General features: G+C 43.4%; 1 protein-coding gene across 2 annotated transcripts in view; it reads left to right on the top strand.

Annotated features, from left to right (window-relative positions):
- Positions 1–21,767, top strand: part of LOC115121638 (collagen alpha-1(II) chain) — an 82,840-nt gene that overhangs the window by 35,431 nt on the left and 25,642 nt on the right. For both annotated transcript variants that reach the window (XM_065004205.1, XM_065004204.1), the window contains 17 exons: positions 225–278; positions 1,373–1,417; positions 1,652–1,705; positions 4,632–4,730; positions 5,713–5,757; positions 7,217–7,315; positions 7,539–7,592; positions 8,631–8,738; positions 10,939–10,992; positions 13,152–13,250; positions 13,512–13,565; positions 14,493–14,591; positions 14,866–14,919; positions 15,351–15,404; positions 17,610–17,663; positions 18,627–18,725; positions 18,841–18,939. In XM_065004205.1, the coding sequence (XP_064860277.1) occupies positions 225–278; positions 1,373–1,417; positions 1,652–1,705; positions 4,632–4,730; positions 5,713–5,757; positions 7,217–7,315; positions 7,539–7,592; positions 8,631–8,738; positions 10,939–10,992; positions 13,152–13,250; positions 13,512–13,565; positions 14,493–14,591; positions 14,866–14,919; positions 15,351–15,404; positions 17,610–17,663; positions 18,627–18,725; positions 18,841–18,939 (1,224 nt within the window). The remainder of the gene's footprint in view (positions 1–224; positions 279–1,372; positions 1,418–1,651; positions 1,706–4,631; positions 4,731–5,712; positions 5,758–7,216; positions 7,316–7,538; positions 7,593–8,630; positions 8,739–10,938; positions 10,993–13,151; positions 13,251–13,511; positions 13,566–14,492; positions 14,592–14,865; positions 14,920–15,350; positions 15,405–17,609; positions 17,664–18,626; positions 18,726–18,840; positions 18,940–21,767) is intronic.

The raw sequence follows: 21,767 nt of genomic DNA, 5'->3' as shown, positions 1-21,767 counted from the left end.
CTGATACCTGTCAGATAACTCATACCTGTCAGATAACTCATACCTGTCAGACACATTACAATGTGACATCATATGTAGTGGATGTAGTAGAGTAGAAATACTGTGAAATAGATCTGCCACACATTGAATATCTATGGCAAATAGGCTATGAGATCTACATGTGGTACTGTTGACTGTTTGTGATTGTAACCTCTGCACCGCTCTTTCTCTCTCCCTCTCTAAAGGGACCACGTGGTCTGCCTGGTGAGAGAGGTCGCCCCGGTCCCTCTGGAGCTGCTGTAAGTACCTTTCCCTGGCCTAGAACACTCATTGCAGTGCCCTGTCCTGAACTCCATATCTAGAACTCATACTAGATCTCCCTGTCTTGAACTCATTCCAGAACCATGTCTAGAACTCATTCTAGAATTCATACTAGAATTCATACTAGAACTCATACTAGAACTCATACTAGAACCATTTCTAGAACTCATACTAGAACTCATACTAGAACCATTTCTAGAACTCATACTAGAACTCATACTAGAACCATTTCTAGAACACATACTAGAACTCATACCAGAACTCATACCAGAACTCATACTAGAACCATGTCGAGAACTCCTTCTAGAAAAATGTCTAGAACCATGTCTAGAATTTATACTAGAACTCATACTAGAACTCATAATATAACTATGTCTAGAACTCATCCTAGAACTCATGCTATAACCATGTCTAGAACTCATACTAGAACTCATACTAGAACCATGTCTAGAATTTATACTTGAAATCACACTAGAACTCATACTAGAACCATGTCTAGAACTCATGCTAGAACTCATACTATAACCATGTCTAGAACTCATGCTAGAACTCATACTATAACCATGTCTAGAACACATACTAGAACTCATACTTAAACCATGTCTAGAACTCATTCTAGAACCATGTCTACAACTCATGCTAGAACTCATACTAGAACCATGTCTAGAACTCATACTAGAACTCATGCTAGAACCATGTCTAGAACTCATTCTAGAACCATGTCTGGAACTCATACTAGAACTCACACTAGATCTCATGCTAGAACCATGTCTAGAACTCATACTAGAACTGTGTCTAGAACTCATACTCGAACCATGTCTAGAACTCATACTAGAACAATGTCTGGAACTCATACTAGAACTCATACTAGAACCCATTCTAGAACTATGTCTAGAACTCATACTAGAACACATACTAGAACCATGTCTAGAACTCATACTACAACCTGTCTAGAACTTTCTGTCTCTGAAGAATAACATAGTGTCATTCCAGTGATCGGTACTTGACAATATGCGTTATGGAGCTGGTTCTCTGATGTGTGGTGACAGTATCTTGTCTTTCTCCTGTCTAGGGTGCTCGTGGTAATGACGGTCTGCCCGGCCCTGCTGGTCCTCCTGTAAGTATTATTGCAATGTAGTTTTATTCATTATTTCATTTCATTTCACTATATACTGTATAGTACACTGTACGTTTCAGCAGAAATCTAAGTGTTGCTGCAATACACCTGAATGCCCTCACTGTGGCATTAGTGTTTGTTGACTCACTCCCCTCTCCTCCCTCTACCCCTCCTTTGTTTGCCCTCTTTCCTCTGCCCCCCTCCACTCTCTCCTCTCTCTTTCTCTCTCTGTAGGGCCCAGTTGGTCCATCTGGTGCTCCAGGCTTCCCCGGCTCTCCAGGTTCTAAGGTATGTCACTGTCCTTTTATCTCTGTGTCTGGAAAGTTCCAGTTTTGTAACTTAGCCATATAAACCCAGGGGTACGTCAATGAAGGACTCTTTTGTACAAATACATTATTTTAGAGTATAAGGATGGGTACAAACTAAGATGCTACTGTACATTGTGTACTGTTCGTGTAAAAGGGCTAGAGAGAAAATGGCGGAGTTCAGTTCAGAAATATTTTCTTTTTTTTTTAAACATAAGCTGAAGAAAGAGTGAAAGAGGTGAAACCGGAGAAGGCAGCGTTAGAAAAGTGCTCTGAAACTAAAACCTATTTTCCTCCATCTGAGAGAGGGATTTTGGGAGGTGGGCTGTTTTATTTCCTTCTGTCCACTTGCTAAGGACTGATTCCTTCTGAACGGTGAGCCGACAGGCCAGACTGTGTGTGTGCGTGTGCGTGCATGCGTGCGTGCGCGCGCACGTGTGTGTGTGTTTTACCACTGGTTTCACTTTCCTCTGTTGTCCCTCTCAGTCTCCCAGTCACGGAACATCTTTTAAAGATGCAGCTATAGGACGCACTGTTCTGGGTACCCCACACAAAGACTTATCTGTAAGGTCCCTCAGTCGAGTAGTGAATTTCAAGAACATGTTCAACCACAAAGACCAGAGGTTTTCCAATGCTTTGCAAAGAAGGGCACAGATTGGTATATTGGTATTTTTTTTAAATAAAAAGCAGACACTGAATATCCCTAATGGTGAATTAGTCATTTTAAAACGGTTACACAGTTTAATGGCTGTGATAGGAGAAACCTGAGTATGGATCAAAAACACACTAATGCCCTCAAACTCAACTCTGGACCTTGAAGCCATTTCCGCTGCATTTTTTAATTGTTCTCCTCTAAACAGGAACTGATTATAGACCTGGGACACCAGGTGTGTGTAATTAATGATCAGGTAGAACAGAAAACCAGCAGGCTCCGGACCTCGCAGGGTCAGAGTTGAGTACCCCTGTACTAAAGTAAAACTGCACTAAAGTAATACTGCACTAAAGTAATTCTGTACTAAAGTAAAACTGCACTAAAGTAATACTGTACTAAAGTAATACTGCACTAAAGTAATACTGCACTAAAGTAAAACTGCACTAAAGTAATACTGTACTAAAGTAATACTGCACTAAAGTAACACTGAACTAAAGTAATACTGCACTAAAGTAATACTGTACTAAAGTAATACTGCACTAAAGTAAAACTGCACTAAAGTAATACTGCACTAAAGTAATACTGCACTAAAGTAAAACTGCACTAAAGTAATACTGTACTAAAGTAATACTGCACTAAAGTAAAACTGCACTAAAGTAATACTGCATTAAAGTAATACTGTACTAAAGTAATACTGCACTAAAGTAATACTGCATTAAAGTAATACTGTACTAAAGTAATACTGCACTAAAGTAATACTGTACTAAAGTAATACTGCAATAAAGTAATACTGTACTAAAGTAATACTGTACTAAAGTAATACTGTACTAAAGTAATTCTGCACTAAAGTAATACTGCACTAAAGAAATACTGCACTAAAGAAATACTGCACTAAAGTAATACTGCACTAAAGTAAAACTGCAAAGAATGTTGCAAAGAAATAAACTTTTTGTCTTCATTAAGTTTGCATTATATTTGGGGAAAATCCAGCACAACACATCTCTGAGTACTACTGCGTCTTGTTATGGGTATGCTTGTCATCGGCAAGGACTAAAAGGTTTTTAGGATAAAAAGAAACGGAATAGAGATACGCACAGCAAAATCCTAGAGGAAATCCTGTTTTAGTGTGCTTTCCAACAGACACTGGAAGACAAATTTACCTTTCAGCAGGATAATAGCCTAAAATATACACTGGAGTTGCTTACCAATATGACATTGAATGTTCCTGAGTGGCCTACTTACAGTTTTGATTCAAATCTGCTTGAAAATCTATGGCAAGACTTGAAAATGGTTGTCTAGCAATGATCAATAACCAACTTGACAGAGCTTGAATAATACAAAAATGATGGGCAAATATTGTACAATGCAGGTGTGCAAAGCTCTTAGAGATTACCCAGAAAGACTCACAGCTGTAGTTGTTGCCAAAGATGTTTCTAACATGTATTGACGCAGGGGGTTAAATACTTATTTAATCGAGATATATTATTGTTTTACCAATTATTTTAATTTTGGGGGGGGGAAATCATTTTTTACCCCCTCTGACAGAGTTCTTTGTGTAGATTGTTGACAAAAAAATTACAATTTAATCAATATAATCCCACTTTGTAATGTGTGTGTGTGTGTGTGTGTGTGTGTGTGTGTGTGTGTGTGTGTGTGTGTGTGTGTGTGTGTGTGTGTGTGACAGAGAACGTGCTTGCCTGCATGTGTGTGCGCGCGAGTAATCGTGTCTGCATGCATGTGTGACTGTGTGTGTGGGTGGCTAATGTTACAAAAACTACCTAGTGTGTAAACGACAGTGTTTCCTCTAGAAACGTAGAAACGGTTCAAGTGTTCAATCATAAGTAGGGTTTCAATTTTATTTATTTTTTATATTCTGACAATATTTGATTCTTAATTTAATTTGTCTTCCAATAAATGTTGTTCGACTTTATACATTCTTAATATTAATATTGACCTACTTGGGCTTTTACTAAATTAAATGAAGAATAAACACTTGTAACTTTATTTTACAAGATTTCAACACTTTAATTCTTATGGAGGTGTTTATTTGACAATAAATGCTTAACCATCTAAACCAAATCTGCACCTAGTTTATTTTGCACATAGTTTCTGTGTTTTTAGGCTCTTTACGATAATATTAAAACAGTACACTTCAAAAGATTATTGATCGATTGCTTGATTGATCAATTGAATATATTGTTTGATTTATTGATGTTTTATAGACCATTTGATTGATTGTTTGATTGTCTCTCTCCAGGGAGAAGCTGGCCCCACCGGTGCTCGTGGACCTGAGGGCGCCCAGGGACCACGTGGAGAGTCAGGAACCCCCGGATCCCCCGGACCCGCCGGCGCTTCTGTGAGTGTCCCCACAAAACAGTGTCGCCACAAAACAGTGTCCCAGTATGACAGTGTCCCAGTATGACAGTGTCCCCACAAAACAGTGTCCCAGTATGACAGTGTCCCCACAAAACAGTGTCCCAGTATGACAGTGTCCCCACAAAACAGTGTCCCAGTATGACAGTGTCCCCACAAAACAGTGTCCCAGTATGACAGTGTCCCAGTATGACAGTGTCCCCACAAAACAGTGTCCCAGTATGACAGTGTCCCCACAAAACAGTGTCCCAGTATGACAGTGTCCCCACAAAACAGTGTCCCAGTATGACAGTGTCCCCACAAAACAGTGTCCCAGTATGACAGTGCCCCCACAAAACAGTGTCCCAGTATGACAGTGTCCCCACAAAACAGTGTCCCAGTATGACAGTGTCCCAGTATGACAGTGTCCCCACAAAACAGTGTCCCAGTATGACAGTGTCCCCACAAAACAGTGTCCCAGTATGACAGTGTCCCCACAAAACAGTGTCCCAGTATGACAGTGTCCCAGTATGACAGTGTCCCCACAAAACAGTGTCCCAGTATGACAGTGTCCCCACAAAACAGTGTCCCAGTATGACAGTGTCCCCACAAAACAGTGTCCCAGTATGACAGTGTCCCAGTATGACAGTGTCCCCACAAAACAGTGTCCCAGTATGACAGTGTCCCCACAAAACAGTGTCCCAGTATGACAGTGTCCCCACAAAACAGTGTCCCAGTATGACAGTGTCCCCACAAAACAGTGTCCCAGTATGACAGTGTCCCAGTATGACAGTGTCCAGAAAAACAGTGTCCCCTCTGTGTCAGTGGTCCAAGTCATATGACTAGGGACCTGAATTTTTCCCTGACAATGTCACTTGAACAGGAAACACTCTGTGTCCTTGTCATAGGCTTATGATGTAAGATGAAAACAATGGCTATATACAAGGATGTAATGATCATTCTAACTAGTCTGTTCTTCCCTACAGGGTAACCCTGGTACTGATGGTATTGGTGGAGCTAAAGGATCAGCTGTGAGTCTCCTGGACAACCTCTCCTCTTCTCCTGTCTCCCTCCCTACCTCTGTCCTCTGTCTCTGTATCTTATAGTCCTACACTCTGTTCTCACACTATGCCTACAGACTTCTATCAGTGTAACTTAAGATAGTCCATGTCCACAGTATAGGCAGGGTTTGAGGGTCATCTCCAATTAAGTCTAATAAAATGTTATGCCTGAAGTACGTTTTTATTAGAGTTGAATAGAGTTGTGTGGCATCTGTCAGTGCTTCTAGCTTGAATAGGGAAGGTGAATGGAGGTCATATCTAAACCACTGGGATATCTACAGAGATAACCAGAGATGGCCCTGGGTTTTCATACACTATATGAAATCTACAAAATGTAAGACATTATAAAGTCTCATATATTACTATGACAAGTTATAAAGCATTATAATGCACCTGCAGACTAAAAGTAAAGAGTTACAGACATGATTTCCAAACTAAATGTAAATGCTTGTGACCAGCCTAGTCCACTAGTTCAGTCTGAGAACTAAAGAGAAATAGCTCCCGAGTGGCACAGTGGTCTAAGGCACTGCATCCCAGTGTGTCACTACAGTCCCTGGTTCGAAATCCAAGCTGTATCACATCCAGCCGTGATTGGGCGGCGCGCAATTGGCCCAGAGTCGTCCGGTTTAGGGTTTGGCCGGGGTAGGCGGTCATTGTAAATTAACTGACTTGCCTAGTTAAATAAATACAAATATTTAGTCACATTATGAAACCCACCTTTGACCCTGAAAAAAAAAAGATTGTGGATCTCATCTCCATTACTGTGAGTCAGTAGTTTTTGCATTTCTTTTCCGTGTGCCCTAACCACGAGTTGTTCTATTTATCTGGTCAGGTGACGTGGTTAGGAAAAGCTCTTGGTCTTCATTTTCCCTGTAACACAACCAAGAACCCATTAAAATCATTTAGATGAGAATCAGTCAGGTGTGATATATGTCGCTTTGAGTTAATTATGGCTGAGTAGACCAGATCTGGGGCCAGACATGCACACACACACACACACACACACACACACACACACACACACACACACACACACACACACACACACACACACACACACACACACATGCACACGCCTATCCCTTACATAATAGTCAAGCAGACTGCAGTTGGTACTTGGTGCTGGATGTCCAGGCCGTGTCTCTAGCTTCAGGGACTCTCCCACCTGCTCCACCCTCTAACTCATGTAAAATTGAAGACATTGATCTAAGTCCAGAAACCTCCTTAGATAAAGTTATAGATTTCTTTCCCTCATTGATCTACAAGCAACAGTAAACATATCACTACTTCTTCTTTTCAGATCTTAATGTCACGGTGTTGATTGAACGTTTAGTGTTCCCTTCCACTATCACACATGATCATTTCAGCGTGATGATTGATTGGTACGGGATTGATATTGACCTGTGTCCTATCTGTCGTTCTACCATAGGGTGCTCCTGGTATCGCTGGCGCGCCTGGCTTCCCGGGACCCCGGGGCCCTCCAGGACCCCAGGGAGCCACTGGGCCTCTCGGACCAAAGGGAACATCTGTACGTCAAAACTGTTGCAATGTATAATGAATGTCAGGGACGATACGAGGTATCTGTAATATAATAATATATTGTAATGTAGCGTGATTCCGTTTGCATTTCAAAGGCTCGTAATATGCAACTCCAATGGAGGAAATGGTTGTAATCTGACTTCATTGTCAAAAGACTTAAGAATGTTGAAGGTCTGTAATAATGACCCATGTATTTTTGTCTTTCTCTCTAGGGTGACCCTGGTATCCCAGGTTTCAAGGGTGAGGCTGGACCCAAGGGAGAGATTGTGAGTATTATTAAATAAACAATAAAAAGTGAACAGTAAATATAACGCTCACACAAGTTCCAAAAGAATGAAGACATTTCAAATGAGCGTCTGCTAAATGACTTAAATGTAAATGTAAATGTCATATTATGTGTTGTAATGATGTGCAAATAGTTAACGTACGAAAGGGAAAATAAATAAGCATAAATATGGGTTGTATTTACAATGGTGTTTGTTCTTCACTGGTTGCCCTTTTCCTGTGGCAACAGATCACACATCTGGCTGCTGTGATGGCACACTGTGGTATTTCACCCAATAGATATGGATTTGTTGTGTAATCTGAGGGAAATATGTGTCTCAAATATGGTAATACATTTGGCAGGAGGTTAGGAAGTGCAGCTCAGTTTCCACCTCATTTTGTGGGCAGTGTGCACATAGCCTGTCTTCTCTTGAGAGCCAGGTCTGCCTACGGCTGCCTTTCTCAATAGCAAGGCTATGCTCACTGAGTCTGTACATACTCAAGGCTCTCTCTCTCTCTCTCTCTTTCTCTATTCCTCCTCTCTCTCTCTTTCAGTCTCTCATAGCTAATTAATCCCTCAAAATACTGGATAATGTCCAAGAGTTTATAATGCCCCATGAAACTCATAGACAGAATGGAGAGCATCCCAGATTGCTTCCAGATTGTAACAGAGTTTGTAACTAAGCCACATGGGGGCCCTGTTGGATTGTTATCTGTCAACAATCTAACATTAGATCTACTAAGGACCAGGCAAGCAACATAATTTAAAAAATGTTATGGTAGTTTCAAAAATAAAGTAAAGAATGCATATTTATCCTCAGCATTCATTATAAAAAATTAGATTGAGAGACAACTTTGCTTCGTTAGGTGAAGTTCTGTTCTGTTATCATTAGTTTAGTAAGATGTCTGCGGCTTGGTAAATGCTTTCTGGAAGCAAATGATAACACAACAGATCTTCACCTAACATCAGCATATACTAAATCTATTTTTGGATGATGGATATTACATGTGATTACTAACATCCTGTTGTGTTTGTGTAGGGACCCGCGGGTCCCCAAGGAGCCCTTGGCCCTGCAGGAGAGGAGGGGAAGAGGGGACCCAGAGGAGAGCCCGGCGCTGCTGGACCTCTCGGACCTCCCGGAGAGAGAGTGAGTACCACCGATGACACCCGTCTTGTCACCCCGTCGGCGTACAAGGCTACCTATCATTCCAACCACTTGTTGAGGCACAATATGTTTCCTGCACGTAAAAAGGAGGAAATTAAATGGACAGCTACACTCCCAGAGAGGGCTGTCCCAGAGAGGGCTGTCCCAGAGATGGCTATCACAGAGAGGGCTGTCCCAGAGAGGGCTGTCCCAGAGAGGGCTATCACAGAGAGGGCTGTCCCAGAGTCCCAGAGAGGGCTGTCCCAGAGAGGGCTGTCACAGAGAGGGCTGTCACAGAGAGGGCTGTCCCAAAGAGGGCTGTCCCAGAGTCCCAGAGAGGGCTGTCCCAGAGAGGGCTGTCCCAGAGAGGGTTGTCCCAGAGCGGGCTATCCCAGAGAGTGCTGTCACAGAGAGGGCTATCTCAGAGAGGGCTGTCCCAGAGAAGCCTGTCACAGAGAGGGCTGTCCCAGAAAGGGCTGTCACAGAGAGGGCTGTCACAGAGAGGGCTGTCACAGAGAGGGCTGTCACCAAGAGGGCTGTCCCAGAGAGGGCTGTCACAGGGAGTGCTGTCACAGAGAGGGCTGTCCCAAAGAGGGCTGTCACAGAGAGGGCTGTCGCCAAGAGGGCTGTCACAGAGATGGTTGTCTCAGAGAGGGCTGTCCCAGAGAGGGCTGTCTCAGAGAGGGCTGTCCCAGAGAGGGCTGTCACAGAGAGGGTTGTCTCGGAGAGGGCTGTCCCAGAGAAGGCTGTCACAGAGAGGGCTGTCCCAGAAAGGGCTGTCACAGAGAGGGCTGTCACAGAGAGGGCTGTCACCAAGAGGGCTGTCCCAGAGAGGGCTGTCACAGGGAGTGCTGTCACAGAGAGGGCTGTCGCAGAGAGGGCTGTCACCAAGAGGGCTGTCCCAGAGAGGGCTGTCCCAGAGAGGGCTGTCTCAGAGAGGGCTGTCACAGAGAGGGCTGTCCCAGAGAGGGCTGTCACAGAGAGGGCTGTCTCAGAGAGGGCTGTCACAGAGAGGGCTGTCACAGAGTCCCAGAGAGGGCTGTCCCAGAGAAGGCTGTCACAGAGAGGGCTGTTCCAGAAAGGGCTGTCACAGAGAGGGCTGTCACCAAGAGGGCTGTCACAGAGATGGTTGTCTCAGAGAGGGCTGTCCCAGAGAGGTCTGTCACAGAGAGGGTTGTCTCAGAGAGGGCTGTCCCAGAGAGGGCTGTCACATAGAGGGCTGTCACCAAGAGGGCTGTCACAGAGATGGTTGTCTCAGAGAGGGCTGTCCCAGAGTGGTCTGTCACAGAGAGGGTTGTCTCAGAGAGGCCTGTCCCAGAGAGGGCTGTCCCAGAGAGGGCTGTCTCAGAGAGGGCTGTCACAGAGAGGGCTGTCACAGAGAGGGCTGTCTCAGAGAGGGCTGTCACAGAGAGGGCTGTCACAGAGTCCCAGAGAGGGCTGTCCCAGAGAGGGCTGTCACAGGGAGGGCTGTCCCAGAGAGGGCTGTCACAGGGAGGGTTGTCTCAGAGAGGGCTATCACAGGGAGGGTTGTCTCAGAGAGGGCTATAACAGGGAGGGTTGTCTCAGAGAGGGCTATCACAGGGAGGGTTGTCCCAGAGAGGGCTGTCACAGGGAGGGCTGTCTCAGAGAGGGCTGTCTCAGAGAAGGCTGTCTCAGAGAGGGCTGTCACAGAGAGGGCTGTCTCAGGGAGGGCTGTCTCAGAGAGGGCTGTCACAGAGTCTCAGAGAGGGCTGTCTCAGAGAGGGCTGTCTCAGAGAGGGCTGTCACAGCGAGGGTTGTCTCAGAGAGGGCTGTCTCAGAGAGGGCTGTCACAGGGAGGGCTGTCACAGAGAGGGCTGTCTCAGAGAGGGCTGTCACAGGGAGGGCTGTCACAGGGAGGGCTGTCACAGAGAGGGCTGTCACAGAGTCCCAGAGAGGGCTGTCTCAGAGAGGGCTGTCTCAGAGAGGGCTGTCACAGAGAGGGCTGTCACAGAGAGGGTTGTCTCAGAGTGGGCTGTCACAGAGAGGGCTGTCCCAGAGAGGGCTGTCACAGAGAGGGCTCTCACAGGGAGGACTGTCCCAGAGAGGGCTGTCACAGAGAGGTCTGTCCATGTTACTTTACATTTACCACACACTGTAGTCTCGCTCCCAGCGTTAAATGTTGATTTTTTTTCTTCTTCTTCCTCTAACCCTGAACCCTTTTGTTGTTGTTGTCTTTGTTTAGGGCGCCCCCGGTAACCGTGGTTTCCCAGGTCAGGATGGTCTGGCTGGTCCCAAGGTGAGTGTCACCATGACAATATGGTCTCGGGGGAGGGGCTTATCGTTAAAGGAGGGGAAACTAAGTGCTATGGTACAGGAAATGAACAGGAAGTGTCCATTCAGATCAACTGAATAGGTTACACTAATACTGGCAGGACTGTGTCAGCAGTCTCTTGAGTGACGGATTGTTAACATAAACGTTAACCACGCAGGATTGGTTCTGGGTTATTATGACATAAGGTCAGCAATGACATATCTGTACATTTCAACACCACAGGATCATGGGTAATATACTATATGTATCTATATATCTACAGCCAAGCGTTGGTGTGAAAATACCCTTCTGTACTAGAGTAGTAGTGAAGACATTCCATCATCGTTTTCTGAACACAAGAATTTATTGGAGTCCTTCAGGCAATTACTATCCAACCTGACTGAATATTCTGTTAGGAGCGCATCGATAGTGGAACAGCCAGGCATCACAGAGAAAATGATATGTGAGAAAGAAAGACAGAGCCCCTATTAGGTCATGTCCACACTTGACACGTACACGCGACTTCTGCTATCAGAATACGAGGATCGCATTGAAAAGACGTGTAGACGCACAAAAATCGCTTTGTTGTTCTGATTGCTACCGAAAGCCCATAAAGTGGTCGACTTCATCAGCACTCCTCCCACAAGTCTCCAGAAAACTTGTGTTTTGGGACCGAAAGGCACCTTTTAATTATAACGTTGGAGCAAATACATTCCTAGCGTGTGAGGAACTTGTTTGGTGGCCTCATAAAAGCTAACCAGCTAGCTAATATTTTGAATTTTTAGAATTTCTGCTGAACTATATGCATTCTCTTTCGCGTTGCTTGCTAACTTGCTTGCTAGCTACAGAGGTTTGCTTGCTGGCTAGCTACAGAGGTTAGCTTCCTGGCTAGCTACAGGGGTTAGGTGGCTAGTTAGCTACGGTAGTTAGCTACTGCCATCAGCCTATTCCACCTTTTGTAGAATGCATACTGGCATTTGAATATACTGCGAGAAAAGGGAATCAGGACACACTGTGGACAAGGTAGACACATTTACATGTAGGTGTACAAATGCTGCATGAACAGTCAAGTCTGGACACAAGCCTTAGTGTCAGTGTTGTCTACTGGCGTCATCTATAATTTTACTATTTCACCACCAGAGGTCACCTCAACCTCATCCTCACCACCAACTCTAGTCTAGCTAGAGTGTCTCAGACTGCAAATGGAAGCGTTTCATTACATTCCAAATTAAATATTATTCACCCGTATTCGTTACATTGGGTAAATGTGTCAGAAGGAATCTTTTCTAATTTCAAGACCCTTGTCTTTTCCCCCTCCTCAGAAGGGAGATTTCCGTTGCCCAACGGAATGTATTCAACCAATATGTGTCTTCCACATTCGTCATCAGCCCCCAGGGAACAACTGCCTTGCTCAAGGGCAGAATGACAGATTTTGACCTCTGCTCAAACTTCCAGTTACTGGCCCAATCCTCCTGCCCTCCAGGCTACCTGCCACCTGAGGGTGTTTGCGTAGGGTAACCTCATGTGAAGTGACTGTGGAGACAGATGGAGTGGATGTTTCCCACGATAGGGGTGAATCCTCACTTCCACTCAAGTCAAATGTTCACTTAGTCAAGCATTGATGTCAATAGGATGTGAATTATCTTACCCCCTGACACAAAAAGATAGAGGAACACAGATGTCTGTAATGATCTGTTGAGGTTTGGGAGGTTTAGGGACAAACAGACAGGCTTTACATTTCAGTGCTTCACACTGTCAGACACTTCCCTCAGAGCGTCGTCAGTTCATTTAGCCTCCTAATACATTACAAGTACTACTGTAGCCTCATATGAAGTGGCTGTGGAGATAGATTTGTCTGATCGATTGATTGATTTGTTGATTGGCTGATTGATTTATGTGTTGATTGATTGATGTGTTAATCTGTTGATTGATTGATGGGTTGATTGATTGTTGGGTTGATTGATTTCTACACCTGCATTGCTTGCTGTTTGGGGTTTTAGGCTGGGTTTCTGTACAGCACTTTGAGATATCAGCTGATGTACGAAGGGCTATATAAATACATTTGATTTGATTTATTGGATTGATTACTTGATTGATTGATCGTCTCCATTGAGTAACACACATTTTTTCCCCTCCTAATCCAGGGAGCCCCTGGCGAGCGTGGAGTCGGCGGCGTGTCTGGCCCTAAGGGAGCCGGCGGTGACCCTGGTCGCCCTGGCGAGCCCGGTCTTCCTGGTGCAAGAGTAAGTTCAACTACAACATCTCTCTACCATCTGTAACAGTAGTATGTATAAATGCTCTGGTAAGATGGAATAGTTCTCCAAACTATGGCTGCGTAATGTAGCCAATACATTATCTTTGTAATTTTGACTCGCATAATAATATTGTATGTAGGCTACTAAGGGTAATGGCTACACTACGAAGCCAGGACAATAATCACTGTAGATTTAACTCACATACTGTACAGTATACAGTGATGTGTGTGTGTCTCTGTGCTCTTGCAGGGTCTTACTGGTCGTCCCGGTGATGCAGGTCCTCAAGGAAAAGTTGGACCCGGTGTAAGTACTCTTGTTGTCTGTTTTGTTCAACGACTGTAAAAATAACATTTTTTTGTATAAAAAAAGAATAAACATTCATTTGCTCACTAGATGAATCAACATGTTCACAGGACTCTGACCAATGATTTATATAGACACTAGATGAATCCGCATGTTCACAGGACTCTGACCACTGATTTATATAGACACTAGATGAATCAACATGTTCACAGGACTCTGACCAATGATTTATATAGACACTAGATGAATTCGCATGTTCACAGGACTCTGACCACTGATTTATATAGACACTAGATGAATCAACATGTTCACAGGACTCTGACCAATGATTTATATAGACACTAGATGAATCAGCATGTTCACAGGACTCTGACCACTGATTTATATAGACACTAGATGAATCAGCATGTTCACAGGACTCTGACCACTGATTTATATAGACACTAGATGAATCAGCGTGTTCACAGGACTCTGACCAATGATTTATATAGACACTAGATGAATCAGCGTGTTCATGGGACTCTGACCAATGATTTATATAGACACGAGATGAATCAGCGTGTTCACAGGACTCTGACCACTGATTTATATAGACACTAGATGAATCAGCGTGTTCACAGGACTCTGACCACTGATTTATATAGACACTAGATGAATCAGCGTGTTCACAGGACTCTGACCATTGATTTATATAGACATTAGATGAATCAGCATGTTCACAGGACTCTGACCAATGATTTATATAGACACTAGATGAATCAGCATGTTCACAGGACTCTGACCACTGATTTATATAGACACTAGATGACTGATAGGGTACATCATTGACTCTGACAGTGTAGAAACCCCCTCAGGTGCATAACTTCTAGTTTTTATTTTGCATAATTGATTGATTGATTGACTGACCCTCCTGTTTCCCCTCTGTAGGGTGCTGCTGGTGAGGATGGTCGCCCTGGTCCCCCTGGCCCTATGGGAGCCCGCGGTCAGCCTGGCGTGATGGGATTCCCCGGACCCAAGGGAGCCAACGTGAGTGTGACTGTTTGATTGATTGTAGATTCATTGATTTGGTTGGTTGGTTGGGTGTTTTGGATGATTGATGATTTGTTGATTGGGTGTTTTGGATGATTGATGATTGGTTGATTGGGTGTTTTGGATGATTGATGATTGGTTGATTGGGTGTGTTGGATGATTTACATATACATAGGGAGATTACATATCTACATGGACAGAGTGTATGTCTGTTCTACATACAACTGGACATTATTGGTGGCTGACTGCTTTGTGTGTGTTTTCTGACTAGGGCGAACCTGGCAAGGGCGGAGAGAAGGGATTGCTCGGTGCGCCAGGTCTGAGAGTAAGTCATTTATCTCACCCAGACAGACAGACACAGACAGCCTTTTCAGTAGAGCCATGTGAAATATCCCGGGGTAAACACACCTTATGCCCGACTAGAAAGGAATCCATTAAGATTAAACCAAACAGAGTTACAAATCATAAATAGCCTTCCATCTTCTTTTTGATGATAATATATGTCATTTCAAATGCGCAGAAAACACTTTAATGAAGTTGTTAGGAAACCATTCCACATACTCAGTTTATCCCTACTCAGTTGCCATAGTAGTAATTACATCTATCAGTCTTCATCTGGCTCCCATGGCCTCTAACTCTCTCTCTCTCTCTCTCTCTCTCTCTACCCCCCCCTCTCTCTATCTCTCTCTCTTCTCTCTCTCCATCTCTCTCTCTCTTTCTCTACCCTCTCTCTTTTTTCTCCCTCTCTCCCTATAGGGTCTTCCTGGTAAGGATGGTGAGACCGGAGCTGCTGGACCCCCTGGCCCTGCTGTGAGTATCTCTATCTCTCCATCACACTCTGCTGCCGTCACGTCTGTCTCACTGCTCTTATCCACCTTTCTCAATTTACTCTCTAAAAACGACCTGATAACTCCACCACACCCAGGCTGGATATACTCCAATGTGTTCAACGTGTATCGTTGTCAATTCGCTGCTAGCTAACCTTTCTGATTCAAGTTTCATTGTGGTTGTAAGATGGTAAGATTATTACACTGTATCGTCAAGATGAGACCAATTTCTTCACAATGACTTGGCCTGATGTTAGAAGCGCCGATTGAGTTTAAAGGCACAATGTTTTTGTTTTTTTAACGGCAGCCCAATGCCTTGTTTTCCTATAATTCTATTTAACCTTTATTTTATTAGGGAGTCGTACTGAGAACAAGGTCTATTCTACAAATGAGCCCCGAATGACAGAAATTACAGAAAATGCACACATCAATATCGATACAAAATGCAAACAGAAAGAAAAACACGATCATAAAAAAACAAACACATTCATTAGTAATACGGTCCTCAATCAGCTGTCTGAATGAACCTAGAGGCACCAGAACATCACATTCATCAGTAATACGGTCCTCAATCAGCTGTCTGAATGAACCTAGAGGCACCAGAACATCACATTCATCAGTAATACGGTCCTCAATCAGCTGTCTGAATGAACCTAGAGGCACCAGAACATCACATTCATCAGTAATAAGGTCCTCAATCAGCTGTCTGAATTACCCAAGAGGCACCAGAACATCACATTCATCAGTAATAAGGTCCTCAATCAGCTGTCTGAATGAACCTAGAGGCACCAGAACATCACATTCATCAGTAATAAGGTCCTCAATCAGCTGTCTGAATGACCCCTAGAGGCACCAGAACATCACATTCATCAGTAGTAAGGTCCTCAATCAGCTGTCTGAATGAACCTAGAGGCACCAGAACATCACATTCATCAGTAATACGGTCCTCAATCAGCTGTCTGAATGAACCTAGAGGCACCAGAACATCACATTCATCAGTAATAAGGTCCTCAATCAGCTGTCTGAATTACCCAAGAGGCACCAGAACATCACATTCATCAGTAATAAGGTCCTCAATCAGCTGTCTGAATGAACCTAGAGGCACCAGAACATCACATTCATCAGTAATAAGGTCCTCAATCAGCTGTCTGAATGACCCCTAGAGGCACCAGAACATCACATTCATCAGTAATAAGGTCCTCAATCAGCTGTCTGAATGAACCTAGAGGCACCAGAACATCACATTCATCAGAAATAAGGTCCTCAATCAGCTGTCTGAATTACCCAAGAGGCACCAGAACATCACATTCATCAGTAATACGGTCCTCAATCAGCTGTCTGAATGACCCTAGAGGCTTTTCAAATGAAAATATAGTAATGTATCAACATACGTGCCATCAAAGAGGGCCAACCAACTTCCTGGTAGAGAATGCAGTGATGAGTACTAAAATTGTTGCCTGTAATAAAACGCAGTCCACTATGATAAACTGCATCTAACGGTTTTAACGAATTGGAGTTCATAGAGTTGATGTCGCCATAGTCTAGAACCGATAGAAACGTTGACTGAATAATAACATATACTTAGTTTTACCTTTTTGGGGCGGCAGGGTAGCCTAGTGGTTAGAGCGTTGCACTCTAGGTTGCAAGTTCAAACCCCCGAGCTGACAAGGTACAAATCTGTCGTTCTGCCCTTGAACAGGCAGTTAACCCACTGTTCCTAGGCCGTCATTGAAAATAAGAATTTGTTCTTAACTGACTTGCCTAGTTAAATAAAGGTAAAATAAATCAAAATTACCTGCATTCAATACTATTTTCAGGTCAAAGTTTTACTGTAATACAATGAAGGCAGACTGTAGTTCAAATATAGCCTGGTCAACCTTGGGCACAATAGCAACACAACAGTATCATCGGCATACAAGTGCAGGATAAACATTTTTACAGACTGGTCGATATTCACAATGTAATCAGTAAAAAGTACAGGACCCAGAATCAACCTCTGCGGGACACCTTTCGTAATATCCAGGAAAACTGATTTAACAGTAGACACACATTGAGTTCTATCTGTCAAGTCATTTTTAAACCAGTTACATGCAGCCTGGTCTAGGCCAATTGAGGAAAGCCTCTGAATTAGCAGTGGCTTTGACAGGTCAATGAATAATGCTCACTGTTAAGCCTTCCTTTACCACAGGGCCCTGCTGGAGAGAGAGGAGAGCAAGGACAACCTGGACCTTCTGGCTTCCAGGTCAGTAGATGTACACCTCTTTCTCTCTCACTCTGCATTCACTGTGTACCTCTCTCTCTCTCACTCTGCATTCACTGTGTACCTCTCTCTCTCTCACTCTGCATTCACTGTGTACCTGTCTGTCTGTCACTCTGCATTCACTGTGTACCTGTCTGTCTGTCTGTCACTCTGCATTCTGTCTGTCTGTCTGTCTGTCTGTCTGTCTGTCTGTCTGTCTGTCTGTCTGTCTGTCTGTGACTCTGCATTCACTGTGTACCTGTCTGTCTGTCTGTCACTCTGCATTCTGTCTGTCTGTCTGTCTGTCTGTCTGTCTGTCACTCTGCATTCACGGTGTACCTGTCTGCCTGTCTGTCACTCTGCATTCACGGTGTACCTGTCTGCCTGTCTGTCACTCTGCATTCACTGTGTACCTGTCTGTCACTCTGCATTCACTGTGTACCTGTCTGTCTGTCTGTCTGTCACTCTGCATTCTGTCTGTCTGTCTGTCTGTCTGTCTGTCTGTCTGTCTGTCTGTCACTCTGCATTCTGTGTGTACCTGTCTGTCTGTCTGTCTGTCTGTCTGTCACTCTGCATTCTGTGTGTACCTGTCTGTATGTCTGCCTGTCTGTCTGTCTGTCTGTCTGTCTGTCTGTCTGTCTGTCTGTCTGTCTGTCTGTCTGTCTGTCTGTCTGCATTCATTGAATACCTGTCTTTTGGTACTCTGCATGCTCCTAAAAAATATTAGTAAGCATTTACACAGGCAGCGCAATTCTGATCTTTTGCCCAATTAATGGCAAAGGAGCTGATCTGATTGGTCAAAAAATACATTAGTGGAAAAATATAAAAATTAGGCTGCCTGTGTAAATGCAGCCATTATACACTACATTTGTCCAATCACATTGGCAAATCAGTCAACTATACACTTCGCAAGTAGTAACAACAGCCACGTGATTGATTGATTGTTGTTTTGCTTCCTTTGAACAGGGTCTGCCAGGACCTCCCGGCCCCCCTGGTGAGGGTGGCAAGCCCGGTGACATGGGAGTTCCAGGAGAGGGTGGAGCTGCTGGTGCCACTGGACCAAGAGTGAATTTAGTTTCCTCCTCCATCATCTCCATACCTACGATGTTCATATAGCTAACTCCACTTATGGAGGTATGGAGGATAATAATGCTAACCATCCGTCCCTGTCTCCTTGTAGGGTGAGCGTGGTTTCCCAGGAGAGAGAGGAGGTGCTGGGCCTCAGGGGCTTCAGGGACCCCGTGGTCTTCCTGGAACTCCTGGAACTGACGGACCTAAGGTGAGACAAACACACTACTGTAGAGAACTTAGTCTTCTTATATACCTAAATGAAGCTAGTACAATTTGCAGTTAGTAGAAGTTGCAGTAGAATTTGCAGCCATTATAATTTGCAGTAGAATTTGCCACTAGTAGAATTTGCAGTAGAATATGCAGTAGAATTTGCAGTTAGTGGAATTTGCAGCTAGTAGAATTTGCAGCTAGTAGAATTTGCAGTAGAATTTGCAGCTAGTAGAATTTGCAACTAGTCGAATTTGCAACTAGTAGAATTTGCAGCTTGTAGAATTTGCAACTAGTAGAATTTGCAACTAGTAGAATTAGCAGCTAGTAGAATTTGCAGCTAGTAGAACTTGACGTAGAATTTGCAGCTAGTAGAATTTGCTGCTAGTAGAATTTGCTGCTAGTAGAATTTGCAACTAGTAGAATTTGCAGCTAGTAGAATTTGCAGCTAGTAGAATTTGCAGCTAGTAGAATTTGCAGCTAGTATTTGAATGAGTGAACAATTGGAAGCTGGGGATGATTAGGTGGCCATGATGGTATGAGGGCCAGATTGGGAATTAACCAGGACACCGGCGTTAACACCCCTATTCTTACCATAAGTGCCATGGGATCTTTAGTCACCACAGAGAGTCAGGACACTTGTTTGGTTCCACCATATCCCACAGAAAAACATGTAGTCTTTGATATATGAGACAGGCTCATTACCATAATGCACAGTCCCATCCTGATCCTACCCAGTATCTGTTTAAAGCATGCCAGCAATACCATCTCGTTATCACCAAGGGAAAATTCTACACAGCCTTTTCACTACATAGAAGAAGGGATTTACGGTTATTATATTTAAGGAAATGTGCCACATTCACAGATATTTCCGTTGTCTGTCAACCACGGCTCAATGCAACTTTTAATTCTCAATACTGGTAATGAGTGGAACAGACTTCGGGCAGATTTGAGGAGACTAGGGGGTGAAAGAACCTGCCTGCTTGCCTTCGGGGCCATTTCAGTTCAGAACCCCTCTGACTGTCAGCCAAGGAGGAAATGATAGAAAGAGGCTGGGATTAAAGCTAATGATAGGAGGGAGGAGGAGGAGGAGCAGGAGGGATGAACAGACAGATGAATGTAACTGGGGATTCAGAGGCAGCAGTGCCAGCAGGAGAGAACAAACACAGCATTCCTCTTCGAGCTACGCGCGGCAGGAACATTTGGCAAATTGGCCGAGAACAAGCTTAGAGAACGTTTATGAGAATGAGCTACCAGACGGCCAAGTCAGTGTAATACAGAAGAGGGAGACAAAAAAACAACAACGTAAACTCTATAAACAGCTCAGACCTGAGTTCAGATACTGTTAGAAATAATTTCAGATAATGTACAGGAGCTGTGTCTTGATGTGGCTGATGTATTTTTATAGGAATATTACACGTTCTATCCAATAGAAATGTGTTTCAATCAGCAATGTTTTGACTTCTATGTTCACCTACACCACCGTTCAAAAGTTTGGGATCTCTTAGAAATGTCCTTGTTTTTGAAAGAAAATCAAATTTGATCAGAAATCACAGTGTAGACATTGTTAATGTTGTAAATGACTATTGTAGCCGGAAACAGCAGATTTTTTTATTGAATATCTACATAGGCGTACAGAGGCCCATTATCAGCAACCAGCACTCCTGTGTTCCATTGGCACGTTGTGTTAGCTATTCTTGTTTGCTATTCAGTCTATTCTTGTTCTGAGAAATGAAGGCTATTCCATGCGAGAAATTGCCAAGAAACTAAAGATCTCGTACAATGCTGTGTACTACTCCCTTCACAGAGCAGCACAAACTGTCTCTAACCAGAATAGAAAGAGGAGTGGGAGACCCCGGTGCACAACTGAGCAAGAGGACAAGTACATTAGAGTGTCTAGTTTGAGAAACAGATGCCTTACAAGTCCTCAACTGGCAGCTTCATTAAATTGTACCTGCAAAACACCAGTCTCAACATCAACAGTGAAGAGGCGACTAGTCAGAGTTGCAAAGAAAACGCCATATCTCAGACTGGCCAATAAAAATAAAAGATTAAGATGGGCAAAAGAATACCGACACTGGACAGAGGAACTCTGCCTAGAAGGCCAGCATCCCGGAGTCGCCTCTTCACTGTTGACGTTGAGACAGGTGCTTTGCGGGTACAATTTAATGAAGCTGCCAGTTGAGGACTTGTGAGGCATAGTGTATGTCTAGATGTATATAATGTTTCTATGTCTAGATGTATATCATGTTTCCATGTCTTGATGTATATAATGTTTCCATGTCTAGATGTATATAATGTTTCCATGTCTAGATGTATATGTTTCCATGTCTAGATGTATATAATGTTTCCATTTCTAGATGTATATAATTTTCCATGTCTAGATGTATATAATGTTTCCATGTCTAGATGTATATAATGTTTCCATTTCTAGATGTATATAATGTTTCCATTTCTAGATGTATTTAATGTTTCCATGTCTAGATGTATATAATGTTTCCATGACTCGATGTATATAATGTTTCCATGACTCGATGTATATAATGTTTCCATGCCTATATGTTAACCTATGTCTAGATGTATATAATGTTTCTATGTCTAGATGTATATAATGTTTCCATGCCTAGATGTTAACCTATGTCTAGATGTATATAATGTTTCCATGTCTAGATGTTCACCTGTCTAGATGTATATAATGTGTCCATGTCTAGAATTATATAATGTTTCCATGTCTAGATGTATATAATGTTTCCATGTATAGATGTATATAATGTTTCCATGTATAGATGTATATAATGTTTCCATGTATAGATGTATATAATGTTTCCA

This window comes from Oncorhynchus nerka, linkage group LG2 (assembly GCF_034236695.1).
Source record: "Oncorhynchus nerka isolate Pitt River linkage group LG2, Oner_Uvic_2.0, whole genome shotgun sequence".
Classification (NCBI taxonomy): domain Eukaryota; kingdom Metazoa; phylum Chordata; class Actinopteri; order Salmoniformes; family Salmonidae; genus Oncorhynchus; species Oncorhynchus nerka.
This window is presented reverse-complemented; position numbering and strand designations above follow the sequence as displayed.